General features: G+C 31.1%; 1 protein-coding gene across 1 annotated transcript in view; it reads right to left on the bottom strand.

Annotated features, from left to right (window-relative positions):
* Positions 1 to 21,038, bottom strand: part of LOC107436174 (uncharacterized) — a 72,291-nt gene that overhangs the window by 17,497 nt on the left and 33,756 nt on the right. The window contains exons 8-12 of the mRNA XM_021146764.3: positions 12,257 to 12,420; positions 5,394 to 5,489; positions 4,307 to 4,384; positions 3,253 to 3,388; positions 156 to 274 (exon numbers count right to left, since the gene is read on the bottom strand). Coding sequence (XP_021002423.2) covers positions 156 to 274; positions 3,253 to 3,388; positions 4,307 to 4,384; positions 5,394 to 5,489; positions 12,257 to 12,420 — 593 coding nt within the window. The remainder of the gene's footprint in view (positions 1 to 155; positions 275 to 3,252; positions 3,389 to 4,306; positions 4,385 to 5,393; positions 5,490 to 12,256; positions 12,421 to 21,038) is intronic.

Genomic DNA, 21,038 nt, shown 5'->3' with positions numbered 1-21,038 from the left:
CCGGGTATGGATTTCGTATCGAACAGTCATTGTTGGGATTTAAATCCAGTTCACCTCATTGGGTCGAAACTGCTCTATTCTTTGAGCCACTACGACAATTAAATGCATTTATATAAATATAAGTAATTTTCTAGAAGATTATTTATTAAACTTACTTGAACATTTTGTACTCGGAGGGGTGACATTAATTGTGCTGCATTATTTATATAGTACTGAACTGTATCCAGGAACTGATACTTGTACTTTAAAAGGAGGTTTTCTGTTGCATCTGTTACTAAAATTGAAAGAAAGATCTTAGAATATAGAATCAAACAGAATTAGTAAAAAGAATTCAAATGTTTGTTTGCAACCAAAAATTCTGGAGAAAATGTTCTAATAAGCGAATGCGAGTAGTATTCGATTTCGATTATGTTAAGGCTTGTATGAGGCTAGGTACAAAAAACGAGTGAGTCTTACAATATTTTTATTGGTAGGAAAGGCCAGGGTAGCCTGGTTGATAGGGCGTTGGGTTCTTGTCCATCCAAATATGTAACTTATGCGTAGTACTGCTCAGTTCGGTATGCTATACCAGAAAAACAACTTATGGGGGGCTGGATTCATATTAACAGATCATCCTATGTACTATGATGTAGCTCATAAGAAGCAAAGTGACAGCTGGGAGGTCGTACGTCACCTGTTGTTGGACAACTCTACATGTATGGTTATTTACGCTAATTTAGGCCATTATATTCTTTTTTTTTTCTCTCAAAATATGTTGTCAGATGTGGTTACTATAAATGTATTCTCAAAGAAGTATCTTAATTAATACTGTTAATAATAATGTAATAATTTATTCATAAAATTTTAATAATATTATAATAATAATGCAATAATTAATACAGTTTTGTTTATAAATAATACAAAAATGCAGAAAAAGCAACAATATATAAGAAAAAATAAAGCTTTTTCCCTCCTCCCTACCCTAAAAGTGGTTAGGAGATTGAAAACCCATTTCTGCTTCTGTCNCTTCTGTCCCCCCCCAAATGTTGCTTTTTCTTCAATACATAGGGATTCGCTCCAACTCTTTGGGGACTTGTTTACATTATGTTCGTCAAAGCTAGTCTTCTTTTTCTAGGTATATTCTTTGCTTGCATCGTTGAATTATTATATATTTTCAAGTATACATTACACGTGTTACCGGGAATAACCAAAATCAAGAGAATGTCCTCCGGTGAATGTCCACAATCACATAGTCGCTTTGGTGAATGTCCGAAATATTTCTTATATCCTATTTCATTGTAATCCATTCGTCGGTATTATTATATTTATACGATACTTTAATATCTGCAGAGGATAGATTAGGAAAAACATCAGTGTTTGGAGTAACGGTTAAATACATAGCAGTGGCACTTGACTTTAGACAAACATTACTGTAGGACATACCGGGCAAATGTGTACCGGGCAGTGGCACTTAATTAGACCTAGTTAACTGCTATTTTGAATATTGACTAAAGCGAATATGTTTGCCAAGAACTACAAATTTCGATCATTCACAGAAGCATACAAGACTTTTCAAATAGTAAAATATTCAGCAGTAGCAATGTTCACAAATCGCACTTGATTGTTTTGCTGATAAAAACGACAAGTTTTATGAGTACGGGATCATGAAGTTACCAGAGACATGACAGAAGGTCATGAAACAGACGGGCGGATATTTGATTGATTCAAGTCCATTTTTTGTAAAATTAAAAGTTTTATTTTACGGAATAAAAGCCGAAAATATTTTCCAACCAACCCAATATTACATTTNCCGAATCATGTCCAAATGTTAATAAAGTGTCGTGGAGATCATATTATGTACAAAAAATTTCTGAGTTTGTATAAATTAAAGTAAAATAGCATTTTCTCTTAATTTTCTGAATTTATTGAGTTTGTTTCAATTAATTTGCACAAGGGTGTATATTCTTTGCTTGCATCATTGGATTATTATATATTTTCAAGTATACATTACACATGTTACCGGGAATAACCAAAATCAAGAGAATGTCCTCCGGTGAATGTCAACAATCACATAATCGCTCTGGTGAATGTCCGAAATATTTCTTATGTCCGATTTCATTGTAATCCATTCGTCGGTATTATTATATTTATACGATACTTTAATATCTGCAGAGGATAGATTATGAGAAACATTTGGAGTACCGGTTAAATACATAGCAGTGGCACTTGACCTTAAACAAACATTACTGTAGGACATACCGGGCAGTGGCACTTAATTAGATCTAGTTAAATGCAACTGCTATTTTCAATATTGACCAAAGCGAATATGTGATTGTCAACAACCACAAATTTAGGTCATTCACAGTAGCATACAAAACTTTTTAAATGGTAAAATATTCATCAGTAGCAATGTTCACAAATCGCACTTGATTGTTTGATTGATTAAAACCAGAAGTTTTATGAGTACGGGATCATGAAGTTACCAGAGACATGACAAAAGGTCATGAAACAGACGGGCGGATATTTGATTGATTTAAGTCCATTTTTTGTAAAATTAAAAGTTTTATTTTACGGAATAAAAGCCGAAAATATTTTCCAACCAACCCAATATTACATTTTAAACTCGCATTCGAGCTTACTTACTTTTAGGGATGGTAAACGGATTTATTTATCTTTCAGAGTTGTAAGTTATTAAAAGTTTAAAGTTTAAGTTAAGCTTTTACTATTCTTAATTATCGACAAATTAATGCTTTGCTTTTTTTTGTGAGTTAGCACTGCTGTTTCAATTTGAAAAGGAGGTAGAACAAATCAAGGGTATTGAGAATTAAACATATCAAACAATGATCGGAAATGATATTGTTCCCCATTAAATCACTACTCATGTTGAATGTTTGAACTGAATGTTCGTGCCCATTTTAACCGTTATTGTCCATTAGTTCCCTTGTCTTCTGGATTGGATAAAAAATTATTAGGCTACGGTATTAAACAATAATAGTCATAAACTCAAAATTGAGCAGCTGATAATGATTTTAAAACAAAATAATTTTGAGAAATAATAACTTAAAATAAAATTAAGATAATTAATAAATTAAGATAATGTACCCCTAGCGGCATAAATCACATTTCCAGTGTCTTTTTTTTAAAATTTACAATCTTAATAACGTACTCTATTTCCTCTCCAAGTTTGTTACCGTGGCACCCAAGATTTTACTCTACATCTAAAATACTTTTAGAATTCGCAAGTTATAACAGATGATTATTTATTTCACTTACTGTAGAGGATAATGGCAAAATCCATTTTATTTTGAGTTTCAATGCAATTGCTGACATCGAAATCCCTCAGAAGAGGAGGCTTTGCCTTGAATTTAAGAAAACTGTAAGATGTAACACCTTCTCTCAGTTCACCATCCTGAAATTTTAACATTTAAACTATAAGAAAACTTATATAATAATTTTAAACATTTTAATAATGGCAATGCCTTGACTATTTTAATAATTATAATAGCCATAAATATTTTAATAATAGCAATGCTATAAATATTTTAACATAGCAATGTCATAAATACTTCAAAAATAATAATAGCCATCAATATTTTAATAATAGCAATGCCATAAATATTTTCTTAATAACAACACCGCAATAGCAATAAATAGTAGCAATCTATAAGCTGTAACACCTTCTCTCAGCTCATTACCCTGAAATTTTAACATTTACACAATAAGAAAACTTATATGATAATTTTAAGTATTCGAATAATAGCAATTATATAGAAGTATTATATTGAATAATATTATATTATTATATAATATTATATTGAATAATAGCAAGAATTTAAAATGTATCTCTTAAGAGATTTGATACTTTACTGCCCGAAATAGAATGAAAAGAACCATTGGTAACGCAAACAGATACCATGTTTCAACAACCAATCAGAATAGAGATATCCACACTCCGTAACTTGCAGCCATCTCATTGCGTTCCGAAACGATAAAATAATTCTAATAAAATTAAAATTTCAGCCCTCCCCCCACCTCGAAAAAAAAGAGGAAAGAAACACTAAGAGATATCACACTACATTAAGAGATATTAGGTTGGTTTTAACTATGCGATGCAGATCTACATCGCTATATATATATAAAAAAGAATGTCTTGCGATGAGTGTCCCGCGATAAGTGTCGGATTTTTAAGATTGGGTTCTTGCACGCGAAAATTCGATTATTCGTACAATAAGTATTCAGAGTATTTATTTATTTAATAATCTTTTGGCGCACTGCACATCCGATTTAACTATTGAATACATGAAGTAAATATAATGGATTCATTTACCAATTCTTTTTGTATAATTGAATGTTTCACTGGTACTCCAAATTCTTCTTTCTCATCGGCTGATTCGTGCCACCCATTCTGTGAAAGATTAAAAATTAATACACGATTAATAAAGGAAATCAATATAAAATAAGTAATAAGTCATTAAATTAATTTCTGAACATCACATGTTACAAAACGATTTGAAATATCCATCGCTGGAAAACGATTTTAAGTGTTCTGTTTAGGAAGCAAATTATCTTCGTAAATTTCGCACTTTGTTACAAAGTTTGACACTAGATGACGCTGCTCTCTTGAAAAAATATGAAAAGTGTTTTCTTTTGGGCTTGTTGTCAGACTATTCCAAATGAAACATTTTGACGGTAATTAGTTATTTTTGTTTAAAGATTGCACCACGCTGTTGGTACCAGAAAAAGATCGTTTTTCTGGCAGCAACAAAAAGAAAAGAAAAAAAAGAGTACGATTGTGCCCATTATCGTCTAACAAAGGATGAAAAGATTCTGAAAGCTTAGCGTGATACAATTTCTTTTTAAATCGTTGGTGAATTTCGTTATTATTTTTAAAACGCTTGATACTTAGAGGAGAATAAATTCTCTAGTATCGTTAGTAGAGTTCCGCAAACCTTCTATTTTTATTTCTCTTCATTTTATAAATTTAACATTCCTAATTATTAATTTGGAGCTACTACATTTTAGCAACTAAAAATTGCTGTAAAACAGATCATTGTAATTTTTGTACACTTTTTGAGAGTACATTAAACAATGTTTTAGGAATACTTTTCATTAAATAATATTTTGGATCTTAGGTACAAATGAGATGGGATAAAGTGTTAGAATACTGTCAAGCAAAAGTAAAGCTTTAAAAATAAACCTAAAATTGTTATTATACACAGAAACGTCTATTTTCATTCTACATAGACATTGGTCTACTAGAAATATCTTTGATAAATGAAACTATGAAGAAACTTGAAGTTTTTTTTTCCTTTTCTTTTTTAGTTTAGGCCATTTTAAAATGTGCAGTAGAATATCAAGCGATGTAAATTCACACAAAAAAAAGATCAAAACACAGTTCGTTGAAGCAAACTTACTGTTGAAATATAAGTTTCTTTCACAAATGTTGCATTAAAATTCTTATCGAAGTATAAACCAGCCCATACATCACATTCAATGTCTCTTGTAAAATCCTGTTAAAAAATAATAAAATTAAAACAAAAGATAGTTAACAGTAGTAAACTTACAGGGGTTGGACAAATTTATTGAGACACTTCTATACAAATTCTATGTAAATTCTATTTCATATGGCAAAACTGTTGGCACAATTTACAAGATCGTGCTTGAAGCTTTAAGAAAAGATGTCGTTTTCAATCGATGGAAAATTTACATCGACCAAAATGCTCATAAGATGTTAATAGCTTTTTTCCTTTTTCAATATCACTGCAAGGTGGCTCAGGGATAGAGCGTTCGGTACCCAATGATGTGACCCGGTTTCGATCCCAGCCATGTCTGGTTGACACAAATTCCGCACCCGACTCGCCCCGATCACGGGACCGACGTATAGTTATTCTCATTGGTAGACTGATCATGGGTTGGTCCCTTTGCCGTCAGGCTAACCATGGGAGGTTTTCGTGGTTTCTCTCTCTATGTTACACAAATACGGTAGCATCCATTAAAAAAGTTCTCCACGAAGGCAAATTTCTCCCAATGCATCATCCAGGAGTTCCCTTGCCTTCTAGGTTGGGTTCAAAATCACAAAGCTAGGGAGTTGAACATTGGTAGTCGTGCACTTAGGATTGGGCCGGCTGTTCAACGACGGTTATAAAATAATACAAAATATCACTATGAATAAAAATGCATTATCTTATATTGCAATCCTAGAGAGTGATTTTTGACAATTCATGGTATTAAAACTAGAAAAAAAATTATTTACTTTTGGTGTTTAATTTTGCATGGGATAAACGTTATGACATGAGATGTTATGGCTTTGCATGGGAAATGGGATAAACAGTTCTAGAAAACATCGATCATGTTCTTTCAAAATTGGGCCAACAGTTTTGCAATGTAAAATATTCCAAAAACATTTGAAACTAAAAGAAAAATGTTTGACATAAAGTTAGCGTAGAAGTGTTTCCTTATTTTTGTATTATCTCTGTAGTTATCAGCAATATTTAATTTTTATTATTTTGAAAAAGTAAAATAGGTAAAATATTACTTTGTTTGCTTGTCAAACTGTAAATTCTGCATTCTGATCTATTACAAAATCTTCAAACATCGAAAGATAGTATGTTAGCTTTAATATTTATTTATGTTAAATACATTTCCTGCATATATTTTCCGAATATGTTGTTCTATATTCGATGGGTCTGATATTGATTTTTTCATTCAATATCTCTATATAACTAGTTGTCTGCGTCAACCACTTCAAAGCTCTGAATTCGTTTCCGATGCATCCGGCAGCATTACTCTGAATCCCCGATTTTAGTATTTTTGGAGCAATTTAGAGGGATCGTTATAATTCTCGGACTCTATGCGGTAGCCTGTTGGTCCACTTACGCAAATTCCCTATTTCGCATTTCTATATAGTCATCAAAATGCATGAACTCACTTTTTAGTAGAAAAATAGCACACGAGCCTGAATCGGCTATGCTGCTCCAAACACATGTTGGTAATTGGTAAAAACGTGAAATTTATTCCATAAATAACAAATCATCTGAATTTGAGATATTTATATTAGTTAATATGTGTTACTCAGAATTACTGTGAATTAGGCTAATTATCCTGATCAATTAACCCTGCACAGTTAATCCTGATTAATTAACCAGATCATCAATAGTGTGATTTGGTTACTGGGACCTGATCGGCAAAGGGTCCCTTATACTATCCATCATGTACTTCTTTTATCTTTTTGGTGTAGCTTTGATGTCAACTACCTTTTTGGTTGCTGATTAAAGAATCACTCAGAAACATGAAAAAAAAATTTTTTTTTCATTTTTTAATAAATAGTGATCTGAATTTGAGTCATCGAACTCGGCAAAAACATGTTACTCAGCATTACCGTTAATTAGGTTTATTATCATAATAAAAATTTTACGATAATTACAGACATTGAAATGAAAATTTTTTTGGGAGGGGGGGGGTTATTCTATTTATTTCATAAAGAACGTATGCTTCAAATTTTAGCTTTCCAATTTCCCGAGAAATGGAAAAGACTCTCACTTTTGACGAATCAGCAATCCTTGAGCTATATTTCGTTAATTTTGAATCATATCTTTACGAAATCACGTGATATGTGGCGAAACGCGAATTCTCAAATCGCTGTGCATTGATATTGGTAACTAGAATGAAGATTAGATGATTGAAACTAAAATGACAAAGTATGCTAAGGAGAACATTTGGATCTGGACAGAAGATTCCTGGTTCAAATCCCGCTTCTATCCGTCTTTGTGTTGTTGGGGTGACAAGTGATCCGTCTCCTGTTGCCCCCGAAAAAGTGATCAACAATAAACAACACGAACAACACCACACCATAGACACCAAAAGATGTCAAAAAAATATATTCAAGTAATATTTCCTTACTTTTGAACAAATTCATTTTCTTGAAGAATTAATGATAATTTTTTCGTCACTTTGACAAAACGTTCACTCGGAACTTATACTAGAAAACGGTTTCGTCAAAAACAAGGAAAGTTTCATGAAATTTAAGCATTCATTTTTTACAGTGTGCAGTTTATATATCTATACAAACTTATATGTATTTTCTTTACATAATAATTTTCGTTTTTACATCGTTTTGTATTATTATATATTTTCATCTTATGCATACAATTTCCAAAATGAAAAGAGTGTACTTTCTGAAATGCTTTATCAGATTTGACTTTTCTGTTAAATCTTTATTTTGAAGAGCATTTTAACACTCATATCTCTTTACTAAGCTTCATTCCTGGTTTGATTTTAAATTATTTTTTTTTGCGTACTTTTTATAGCGAAATACATTTTATATCAGAATAATCAAATATACATATTCATACCGAATTATATTCGATTTTTGTGAAAAGGAATAATCGACTATTTTTAAAGCATAAAAACCGAAACCTCGACAGTTCCTATTTTTTCTCAATGTAGGAGAGAGAAAAAAATGTGTTACTTAAAAGACTGGCTGATAAGACGTGACAGTTATGACTGTTAGTTTCATCATTGAACCACGTGCTTTTATACTCAGATATATTGTGAGGCATGTGTGTTGCTTTCTTACCACGAGTCTTTATAATGATGAAAATATGTATCATTTCTAGAATCTCAGACACGTGTGATAGCTTTATTTGCATTTGTCATGTTTTTTTTTTATGGAGTTTTATATTTTTTTAAAGAGAAAAAACTTTTGTATTGTTTCTTTTATCTATTTGTTTAAATTAATTATTTTAATAATATTGCTTATTTTAATTATATTCATTAGTTTAACTATATTCATTAGTTTAATTATACCAATTAGTTTAATTACATTCATTAGTTTAATTATTTATTTTAATTACATTAATTATATTAATTATTTTAGTTATTTATTTTAATTATATTAGTTATTTATTTTTATTATGCTAATTATTTTTTTTATTTTTGCCGTTTTGTAAACAGAGTAATTTTTTAAGATTTGAAAAGGCTGGCAAAGCAAAATAACTTGAAAAGGAAAACAATAGTTCCTTTACGCAAGGAAATGAAACATTTTAATTTAAAGTAATGACATGCAATTTGTATCAAAAATTTAATAAAGGTGACATTTCTTATGTCATAGATATCTCACTCGCTTATGGCCGGCGTTGCAGAGCCGACCCAATCTTTAGTTTACGACTACCAATGTTCAACTGCGTATTAGTTAATTTGAAACCAATCTAGAAGACAATGGAGCTCCTGGATCAAGTATTGAGAGAAATTTGCCTTCTTGGGGAACTTTTGGATCCAACTAACCCGCATTTGCATTACCACGAAAACCTCCCATGGTTTGCCCGACGGCAAGAGGACTCTAACCCATGATCCGTCTACCACTGAGGATATTTTACGTGTGACTCGTGAGACCTGGGGATAGAATTCGTATTCTCTAGCAACCACTGGGATTCGAACCTGATTTACTCAATCTCCTAAGCCTAAGCTTCCGCCTCTCACACCCTAATTAGCTCTGAAACAAAAATTTGAGCACATTTCAAAATTACAGTATGTTGTTAAGGTGAGCTAGATAATTCAGTCGTAAAACTCAAAACGCCGCAGAATGGGAAGATTAAAGGATCATAATGTCTTGAAAGACACTAGGAAACAAATTTTTATTCATGTATACAAGAACTTGATCTTACCCAATTCGGATAGGGTGATTTCAAATCTGAATCTCAGATACATATGGGTTTAAGAAAGATTTTGTTCGAAAAGTTACGGTTATTTTTTTTTTTTCAAAAAAGGTATTTTTAGTTCATTTTATTTTAGCGTAAATGTAAAAGTTTATAAAGAACGTATAGGCTTATGTACAGTGCGCAAAAAATAATTAAAAAAAATAAAAAATAAATAAAAACTGATTGGACTCAATAACTTTGATTTTCACGTTGTAGAACTGAAATTTAATGGCTCGAGGGAGTAACATCGAATATGCTAATTAATAAGTGCAGACGATAGCCTTTTTCTTATCGGATCCAAGAAGTATTACATATAGCGTAAATATTTTACAATAAAAAACGGACCACCCTGAATAACGTTCGATCTAATGCGTGGATCTTCACAGAATCCTAGACTCTAACTTAATGGTTTGAGGGGATGATCTCAAATATGCTAAATAATAACTGCAGATGATATTTTAAGTTATTGAATCAGACACAAAAACTTTATTTCTCAGACTTTATTTCATCGGATTCGGATTTCCCAAAATAAAGGGGGTAGTCGCAATTTGAGAAATATGGTCTCAATAGTTGGGTCAGGAGAGCGCATCCAAAGTTTGAAACCTCGAAATGTTAATTTTACTTTTGGCTTACTTCACTATATCTCCAGAACTTTCAGGCGAATTGAAAAATTTTTGCACGCAAGTATAAAATTCATTTATCCAAAGATAATCCCATGCAAAAAATAATTTTTCAGTCAATATTTACTACTTTTTATTATTTTATTTATGTGTGAATTATGTATTTTGAATTGTAAGGTATACGATTTTTTTTTAAATCATTTAAAATAATGTATTTTAATATAGCAAAAATTGAGCAAAATCAGTGGAATAGTTCTTGAGAAATAAAGTTTTATGTATTCGACTTTTTTTGACCTTGAAGGATTTAAAGTGCACTTTTTCTGCAAAGATTGGTGACTCCTGATTCAGAATAAACAGAAGAACTACTGTCTGGAGGGAAGAAAATTATGAAGAGGTGGCAGTTCTTTCATGTCATTGACAATAATTACATTTTAATTTTAGGATACAGCGTTTTTACTTCGAGATAGATTTTCATATATATTCAGAAAATACTTTCTCATAGCAAAAAATACGTGAAAATGATGACATTTCATTAATGGATCTTGCACTTGTTATATGGGAATTGGGTACTTGCATTTCAAGAAGAAGACAACTTATACCCACACATGTGACCAATGACGTCAGGGCCGAGTTGATCGTCTATAAACAAAATGGTGTGTTAAAGTAGAGTTAAATTTCCCCACTCAAGTTAGAATGTTACTTAACATACAATTAATTAAACACAGTGGCGTATCACTCATCAAATTTGTTGAAATAGAATCCTTTTTCGTTTACTTCTTTTACTTAACTTATTTGTTTTTGTATTTAATTGTAACCGTGATATATTTTTATTTTGTGTATCTGGCAACATCGATGCATAATTAGTTTGTTTATGTTACACATGAAAAATTGAAATCTTTGTGAAAGAATCTTTGTAAACGATAACAGAACGTGTTATTTAAGGGATTTGATACATGACGGGCTAGGTTTACTCGAAATAAAATGGAAAGAACAGTTGCTAACGTAAACAGATGCCACATATCAGCAGCCAATCAAAATAGATATGCCCACACTACGTCACTTACAGGTATCCCATAGAAACCCAGTTGATTTGGCTGAAATTTTGATATGTTGTAGTCAAAATCCTCCTCGTCAAAAGTTCTCATTCACCCAATGTTCCAAAATGAGCAAATATTGAAATTGCGAATTACGAAATCTGTTTTTGAAGGCTCCGTCTTCATATGAAATATTTTTTATTTTTTTGCAAATAATATGATATTTTCATAACTGCTGTGAGTTTGTAACAGTTATTCATGCCTGTTAGGTCAATTTAACCAATCTAAAGCCGGCGGTGTCTATGCTTACTTTGAAAATGCCGCAGAAGGTCAATATAGAGAAAATGCACAATTTTGTGAAGATGAAAAGCATTTGTGGTTTAAATTTTTAATATTTAAAAACTTACTCCAATGCAGTATTATCTGGGTTAAAAAAAATTTGCAAATATTGAAAATAAGGCAGTAATTTTGATAATTTTCATGTAGTTGTGAAAATGTCGCCAGATTGGCGACTTTTAAAACATTGAAATTATTCGTCTGTTCTAAAGCCCAGATAATTCTTCACGGCAAAATAATATCTATATATAGTTTAAAATCAAGCTGCTTCAAGTATTAAGCACGTAAACTTCTGCTTTTTTTTATTTTCCTTGCGGACAGAGCTTCGAAAAAACATTTTAAAACCTACATGGCATGAAAATTTAACACTTCGTGTCTCAAATTCTGTAAATGTTTTTGTCATTGAACCCCGGTGAGGACTTTTGATCAGAGTATTTCAACTACAACATATCAAGAGTGCACCCAAATCGACTGGGGCACAATCCCCAATTAAAATAACAGGGTAGTTTGATTTTCAATTTTTCCCCGGCCGGAACAACCCTGATAAAATACATAATTCATGAAAGAACTGGTAGTTAAAAGAAGTGCATACATTTCCTTTATATTCCATTTTGTCAGTCTCCATCTGGAATATGTGTTCTGGTGTTGCCAAATTTATGTAAAGATTACCCTCCTCGTTAGCTTCCATGTAATCAGCGTGCCTGATGGGTCGGATGAAACATCTTCCCGTTGCTATGTTGGAAGTATACAGTATACCTAAAATGTGTAACAACCTAACTTAGAAAGAATGTTAAATATTTAATAATTATTTATCATTAATTAACACTACGGTATAATCTGTGGATGAACATCCATCTTACAGTAAGGCTGAAAGAAAAATGGAAAAGAGAGAGAGAGAAAAAAAAACGGGTGTTAAACTATATAATATTTAACTGTTTTTCGTGAAGAGAGAAAAAAAGAAGCTTTGTCTATTCTTTATAATAAACATTTCATCACTGTCTATTTTCACTGTCTCATCACTGTCAGCAGAGATCGTGGGTAACTAAAAATGTAAGAAGTGGTAAAAAATCAATTTATTTTTATTTTTTTTGTAATCTATTTAAATATTGAATCAAAACTACAACTATGACACATACAAATTATAAGGAAGAAGAAAACATTCCGGGAAACGCAAATGCACCAATTTCGGATTGCCCGACTTGAGTTCGCGCAAGATAAAAATCAGTACTTTCATTCCGTGAAGCCCGATCTAAGTTCATCCAATGCATTAATATGTTATTTACCATTCTCCCAACAGATGGCACTACCTGTTTTTAAATTTTCCAGCCAAAAGTTCTCAGTTTCGCGCCATCTGTCGTGTTTTTTTGTCATTTATACAATTCAAAGAAATCTGAGGGCATGGGATTCATGACAGTTAATATTCGCCATCGCAACGCTCAAATACGCCATCTGGGAAGAAGACCGTTTCCGTGTCCTGACCATCTTCTCTTCTCAGTTGTATAGAAATGTACTGTGATATCTTCCCTTTTCTTAATGTTTTTCGTATTACCGGCCAGGTAGCCGAGCAGTTAGCGTGCCTATTTGCGAAGCCAATGACTGTGGGTTCGATTCCCGCTCAGGGCATGGATGTTTCTCTCTCTGTGTGTTTTCCGCTGTGGTTTATGATATGTGAATGTGACCCACTCTATGGACGGGTTTGTGTGGCGTGGGTAATGTTGCTCGCCTCCGTCACTTTGGTCACAAGCTGCTCATTAGCCAAGCAAAATGTGCGACACATGGTGAAAAACGATAAGGTCAGTGACTGGGGCCGGGATAGCCTGGTCGGTAGGGCGCTGGGCCCATATCCAAGAGGTCGTGGGTTCGATCCTCGCCGGCCGAAGACTCCCCGTGTAGTAAATGGTGACTGATGCACGTTAAATCTGTCGAGTCTCAAAGTCCTCCATGTTCCCACAACAAATCAATACCTCTGGGGGTACTGATCCAGGAGTTTCCTTGTCTTCTGGATTGGTTCAAAATTACAAGGCTACGGAGTTGAACGTAAGTAGTCGTAAACCCATGAAATTGGGTCGACTGTTCAACGACGGTTATAAAATAAAATATAAAAGGTCAGTGACTGCCGTTAAAAAAAAAAAAAAATATTTTTCGAGTTTATTTGTCAATTTTTTTAAAAAAATCCATGACGCTTTTTTTGAACTATGTTCAATGTAGTTATCAGTTTTATATAGTTTTCTAACTTAAAAGTTTCGAATCTATTTAAAAATCATGACAGTAACTAATGCACTTCCTTCTCCTCTGATTAAATTTTAAAAATCTTATAAAATTAAGGGACAAATTCATTAGAATCTATAGTTCGTTCACCAGGGCACTTAGCTCCACTTCCTCGGTTGAAGAGTTCATTTCCGCTCGGAGTAAGGGAAAAAATGTCTCCGCGCCCGAAATCGATACAACCCTTAATGCGAACAGTGAATTCTTTTTTAGTCACTTACTTCAACAAAATGTCTGAAATAGGACAAACTATTCACTCAAAAGAAAGAAATCTCATCAAATTCATGAAATATTTAATGTTAATTAATTCGCATTAAGGTAGCGATGTAAACATTTTAGTCATACGATCGCTAAATAGCATTCTTGTTCAGGATTGTTCACATCCTTCTCCGAAAAATAGCGAAATAGCATCGTCGGATACCACGTGATGAATGCGGAGCCAAGTGCCAACTCCTGGTGAACGAGCTATACATGCTAATAGTGAAAGCTATACATTCTAATGCTAATGGTTGCCATAGGTAGAGAATTCTGCTCTACGACACCTGTACCCCATTTTGATTGCTAATAAATAATATCGCTGAATTAGTTTATTAAATTTATCTTAAAAATTACGTCATTTGATTCATTTTGTTTAATTTGAGCAAAAATATTGTGATCTATTAACATTTCCAATATATGTGAAAACATTGAGTATTGCATTTATTTATGGTTTGAAATTTTATTTTTTAAAAAAGAATCTATTTCTAGCTTTTTGATGACAATAACGAACAATGTTAAGGAAAATATTTCTTTTTTTCCATTTTTGGCACTTTTTTGTCAAATATATTTCGCAGGCAGAAGATTAATATTTGTTGGGTTTTACTTCTCAACGATGTGATTCGAAAATTTTTAAAATGTTTATAGTTTTAAATAGTAATTAATTTTTTTAACAAATTACTATTGACCTCAATATTTAAGCCACGCATGTTAAAAAATAATGCATTAAATTATAGAGTGGTTACCAAAGAAATGTATAATATTTTTTCATAACGTATGTATTTTTTGCTAGGTAATAAAAAGAAATTGTACGGAGATGTCAATTAAAAAAATAACAATTTCTGAAAATGAACTTTTATTTCCTTAAAATAGAAATATTTCTGTATATTTTTTGAGTGTTAATTTACAGAAAGACACAAAATAAAATCACTAACATTTGAAAGAAAAGAAAAGTTAAATTATCTTAGTGAATGAGTTCGGAAACCTTGAAAGAATCTAAGAGCGATGAACGGTAAATTATTTACATACTTTAAAAGCAGGTGTAACCTTGGTATCGTAAATGAGATTTTTAGTCATTTTTCTCTTAAATAGAATCCGCGTCATTTCTCTTAAAGTGGATATTTATTTCAGCGCTAATTGTGTTTTCTGAAAATAGAGATAACGGAAGGAAAGTTGCAATGAAGACTAATAAAAATCTATATTTCGAGATATTAAGTATCTAAATATAGATAAAATTGAATATTAAAAATATTCTGTAGCTATATTTTCTCAATTATTTTTAATATCCTCAAATATTTCTCAAATATTCTATAATAACCCGTTATAATAAGTTTGGATCTCAGTCAAATTTTAGGAAATTTTAACGATTAAAATTTTTTATTTTCTGCAACTTAATACCGAAAATAATGTGTGTTATTTGCATACCGATTATTGCCTAGCTGTCTACATTTGGACTGAATATTGCCTAGCTGTCTACATTTGGTTCTGAGAAAAAATTTCATAAATGTTAGTGGAGAAACAATTTTATTGCTTTTAGTACTGAGAATTTTTTTAAAATTTACCTAAAAGCTGAAATTTGTTTAAAATAACTCTAAGGCAAGACTCCATCTCTTACGGGTTCTTCATAGTTTGAAAAAAAAAATTCTTAGTAGTAGGCCTATAATTAATATTATAATTTATATATTATAATTGCTGAAATTACAAAATCAAATTAAAACCTATAAAGTCCTCAACAACCTCGTAAAACATTTGTCACCACTTTTCAACTTTTTTCTGATATTGAGCAGTATATTAAAGTAATTTTGTCCACAACGGCATATATTTAATTCAAGCAAGCATGTAAAAAGTAACTTGTTGAATTATCTCATAGTAAAACAGAATTCTGGAAATATTATGTTGAATAAAATATTTGCTTTATATAGAAAAGTTGTGTTTTGAATTCTCTATCACTTTCTTAAAATAATACGCACATACAACCTAAATTTATATGACCACCGTAACAATATTGGAATTTTATTTTCAGTAGGCTAAACGTTAAAGTGGTAGCTAAAATGAGGTTATAGCTCACTTAGCTAATACATTAACTACTTATTACACTTGTGAATTTCATTAAACTTTTCTGGCATAAAATGCAGCAAGAGGGCCGGCCTTTCATACAAAATAAACAGTTCTTTAAGCAAACTTGAAGAAATTTTGTAAAATTAACTTAAACAATAGAAAAACCACAACATTAATTAAACAAAAATACACAATTAAATTACTATTTTACTTTTTGAAGTGGTAGCTAAAACGAAGTTATATCTTACTTAGCGAACATTAACTATTTATAACTCGTGGGAATCCTATTAAATTTTCAGTTAGAAAAAGTGAAGCAAAAGGTTTTTTAAACAAAATGAACTCTTCTTTATACAAACCTTAAAATTAACTTTTAACGGGTAAAAAAAAACCTATTAATGCATTAATAAAACAGAAATAAATAATAATTTGTGAAATGACTTAATTTTAACATAATATATCTCTAGTTCTTAAAAGCAATATACAAAAGAATTATAAATATGATTTATTTAAAAAAAAGTGCTTTGCATTGCAAAACACGTGAATCGTAATGAGTCAATGCTTTTCTCACATGACATCAAACTGCTTGTTCTTGGAAGCAAAATATCCGAGAAGTTTCGTAAATACAATGACGAAACTGCAAAGGTGGTGGTTCATTATATCATCATCCTCTGGCATTTCGCCACAAATTGTTGCGACGCAACAAAGCTCTAGAAAACCTTTTGTTTGAGATTTCATAAGTAATACACCTTTAAATCTACTGTAAGTTTTCGAATATGTCATTTAAATGAAAGCTAATTAAAATCGGATGCTTTTTTTAACCCTACGTTAAAGGAGGAAAGTTTCTGTGATGTTTTAAAAAACAATTTGAATGGAAAACTGCAGCATTTTTTTCAAAAAAATTTTTTTTTACATATATATACATAAATAACACAGTGAAGACTAAAATGATTAAAAAAAGAGGAAAAAAAAGAAGAAAAATTTATGTTTTATTTACTTCACATAAGCTGGAAGTATATAAAACTCATAAAATAGGTTAGCAATGTAGAGAAAACATGGGGGGGGGGGAAATGAGATAAAGATTTATGAAAAAAAGAAGAAAAATAACTAAGAATAATTTTTAAAAAATTTAAATTTTTTTGCATATTTTTACTCAAAAAAAATCTCGAAGTCGAAAGCAAAATAAAGAAAAGATATAATCTAGTTATCAGGTCACACGATTATATCCTCAAAAAAGAGTGCCTTCTAGTGTTGCATTCACATAGTCAAAGCAATATATATCAATACAATATAATAAAATATTCAATCCAATAATTCAATCAATCAATTTAATAATTCATAAATCTTTATTGTATTTTTCGCATGTTTTCTCAATATTTTTAACTACATTTTAACCATTTTATATCTATCATTGAAAAGTGGTAATTCCAGGGCTCGAAAAACAGCCCATCCGCCCGTCCTCGACGGTCAAAATTCTCCGCGGACAACGAATTTCTCGAATCCGACGTCCGCGCGGATGGCCATTTTCCCGTTAATGTTCGTGATACATTTTCAATTTTTGTTATCGTACAAGAGTCTTGTAAGTTACAAAGCAGCAAAATGACCCACAATACAGCAACATACTGCGCATATATTGATGTTTCCTCTGTCTGGGAGTACAGCAGCGGTTGAAAGGGGCTTTGCAGCAATAAATTTACAAAAAGAAAACACAATACGTACTGGTCTTAAACAAGAAGCTTTAAAAACAATTATGAACATCTACCTAAATGAAAAAACCCTTTCAGATTTCTGTGCAGAAACCTCTGTAAATCATTGGCTTGATTGTGGAACTGGCAAACGTCATATTTGATTCATTTAAAAAACGCAGTACCCTCGGATAACTTGACATTCCAGATAACTTGACCCTTGTCATTTAAATTATTTCGTAAAAGAAATACAAGGTTACTATTACTAACCTAGTATTTCTTTTATTACTATATAATGTAATCCTAGTAACGACTAATTTATTGTGCAATTTATATAAATGTTTGTAATAAATAGGAGAAAATTATATTTTTATTTATTTAAAAGCGACGGGTTAGTTTCAACGGAGGACGGGTGCATTGTTGGACAAGCCGTCCTCGGGGACGGGTAAAATTTCTGAGTTTTTTCGAGCCCTGGGTAATTCATAACAATAATATAAAAATTACATTTTCTTATTTTAGCAACCATTTTAGTTTTTTTTTTAAAATTTTCAATAAGTTAAATTCAATAAACAATGTGTTTTTGTCTGAAGAAAATATCATATTTGCTGCAAATATAGTTGGATGATGCTCTATACATCGTCCTATCACTTGATCTGTTTAATAGTCCCAAACTACTGGGAAGAATTTTGTCACACGCTGGCAAGGGATGGTCAGCGAAAGTATCAATTAATAATTTAGGTAATGTTAAAAATTAGTAATATATTAAGTATTCATTTAGATTCGTTTTGTTAGGTTTACATAAATAATAATTTATGAAGTATGAAAAAGTTAGTAATGCATTAAGTATATATTTAGATTCTTTTTGTTAATTTGTCTTAAGTAATAATTTAAGAAGTCTTAGAAAATAAGTAATGCATTAAGTATTTATTTAGATTCATTTTATTAACTTTCCTTAAGTAATAAATTAAGAAGTGTTAGAAAATAAGTAATGCATTAAGTATTTATTTAGATTCAGTTTTTAAGGTTGTCTTAAGTAATCATTTAAGCAGTATTGAATACTTAGCTTAACGCTAAGTATTTATTTTGAATAATTATTTATTATTTTTGTAAAGATAAAAACTTAGTTAGGATTTAATTATTTCGATTTATTTTTGGTCCTTTCTAAAGTGGCTGCAGAAAATTTAAACAATAAAACAATGCTAGGGTGCTTCATACTGTCATATCAGCTATTGGTGGCGGTGCATATATTGAAACTCTATTTATGGCTTGAATGGTGCGTGAAAATAATAGTACAGAACTTAATGAAGCAATGGGATGAGAAAAAATCTCATTTCCTCAAAACATAAAAAAAAATAAAACACAACAATTCGACCATTATTTTATCTTTAATTTAACTTAAGAAATTTATACTGTCATGGGCGAATCCATTTTGAATAAAATAGAAATTCCAGTCTGTCTCCCCACATGAATCGACGGAGCGTTTCTCACTTCTTTTGCAAATGAACTAAAACTACCAAGCTTCCAAAAAGGAAAACAAGTTTCTCGGAATCGGTTTTATTTTTCTCACTAAGCAATTGGTTCCGAAATTATTTTTTTTGAGCTACAGAACCCTAAATAATCAATCGCTATTCGGCGACTTCTTTTTCTGATTTAATTAAAAAAAATTAGGCTAAGGTAACTGCGTACAACCTATAAGAGACTATTTTATTTTTAAGATATTTAATTAGAGGAATGAAGATTTTCATTGTTTTATCATTAACAATTTTATATTAGGTTTTATGTCCGACAATTAATTTGTAATACTTGTGCTGTATCTAGTATAGTTATGAATTTATTTTAGTGCATAGGCATAGCCTGAAGATGAATAAAATAAGCCCAATCAAGAATCACTTCTAAATGATAATAGGGAGGTTTCACACTTATACGTTAGGTTCCGTATGCACCCGTACGTCAGACTGAAGTAACTGCGCAACCTCACGTTTATTTTAGATGCTACGTATCTTTACGTTTTGTTGGCATGATTTACGCTACAAAGACAAAGCTACACGAACGCTATTTATAGCTGTTCAATCTTGTTTTCAGTTCAAGCCTAACTTCGAATGAAAAACAGGGAAATGGAATGCGAATTCGAAGAAATGGTATTGATGACATTTAGAAATGATTTGTGTGATCTTACAACTATTGGTTCATTCAATAAAAAAATTAGTTTATTGGTTTTTATTGGTCATCATGGTTGTCTAATGGCACTAGTTCCATAAGAAACTAAATATATTTTCACTATTTTAAAATTATGAATTAAATTTATTTTAATTATACGATTTAGTTAAAAAAAAACTTAAATAATCAATAGAAGTTCAATAATATTTTTTTAAATATTATTATTAATAATAATAATAATCTGCATTTTTATAACTGAATTCATTAAAATCCGTAATCTACCAAATTTTTCTGCTCACGGATCGGCAGTTTCACGTAGAACAAAGCATCTTGAATCTTATGCCACAGCTTTAAAGAGATTGTCTAACATCCATTGTGAATGATTTGTTTTGATTTCATGGCCAATGCTAAAATGATATTCCACTAAATGAGCGTTTTTAATTGAAGGAGTTTTTCAAAATCTCTTATTTTCACTTACGTAAGTTTGATATTTTTTCAAGGGCTCATGCGCACTTCACCGGAACTGACATATGCGCAATTACTGGAAATGTTACGTACGGGAATGACGGAAGCTAACGGAAATTCGAAAAATCTAATTAATAACTCCGTTATTTTTAGAAAAATATTTAATTGAAATTATTGCAACAAAAGAAATTTCAAAACGCTTTTTCTAACAGCAATATTATGAATGAATTATGAAACGAATATGCGCTTGTGAAAAATTCTATTGGTATTTCGCTTCAAATAAAAATAACCAAATTAAACCAAGTACGTTTCTCTGTTAACCATTCTAAACGTTTATTTTGAAGTTATACTTCTTATGCGACTTCCAACAACGTTAAACGTTTAACGCTACATTTTTATTGGCCGGGAAATCACGTGGTAGCATCCAGTTTTCCCTCATTCATTTCCATATTGTTTTGGTTCTCACTAGCATAAAAATAATATTTTTTATTA

Source organism: Parasteatoda tepidariorum, chromosome 9 (genome assembly GCF_043381705.1).
Source record: "Parasteatoda tepidariorum isolate YZ-2023 chromosome 9, CAS_Ptep_4.0, whole genome shotgun sequence".
Classification (NCBI taxonomy): Eukaryota; Metazoa; Arthropoda; class Arachnida; order Araneae; family Theridiidae; genus Parasteatoda; species Parasteatoda tepidariorum.
The sequence above is the reverse complement of the archived record's forward strand: the minus strand, read 5'-3'. Positions and strand labels throughout refer to the sequence as shown.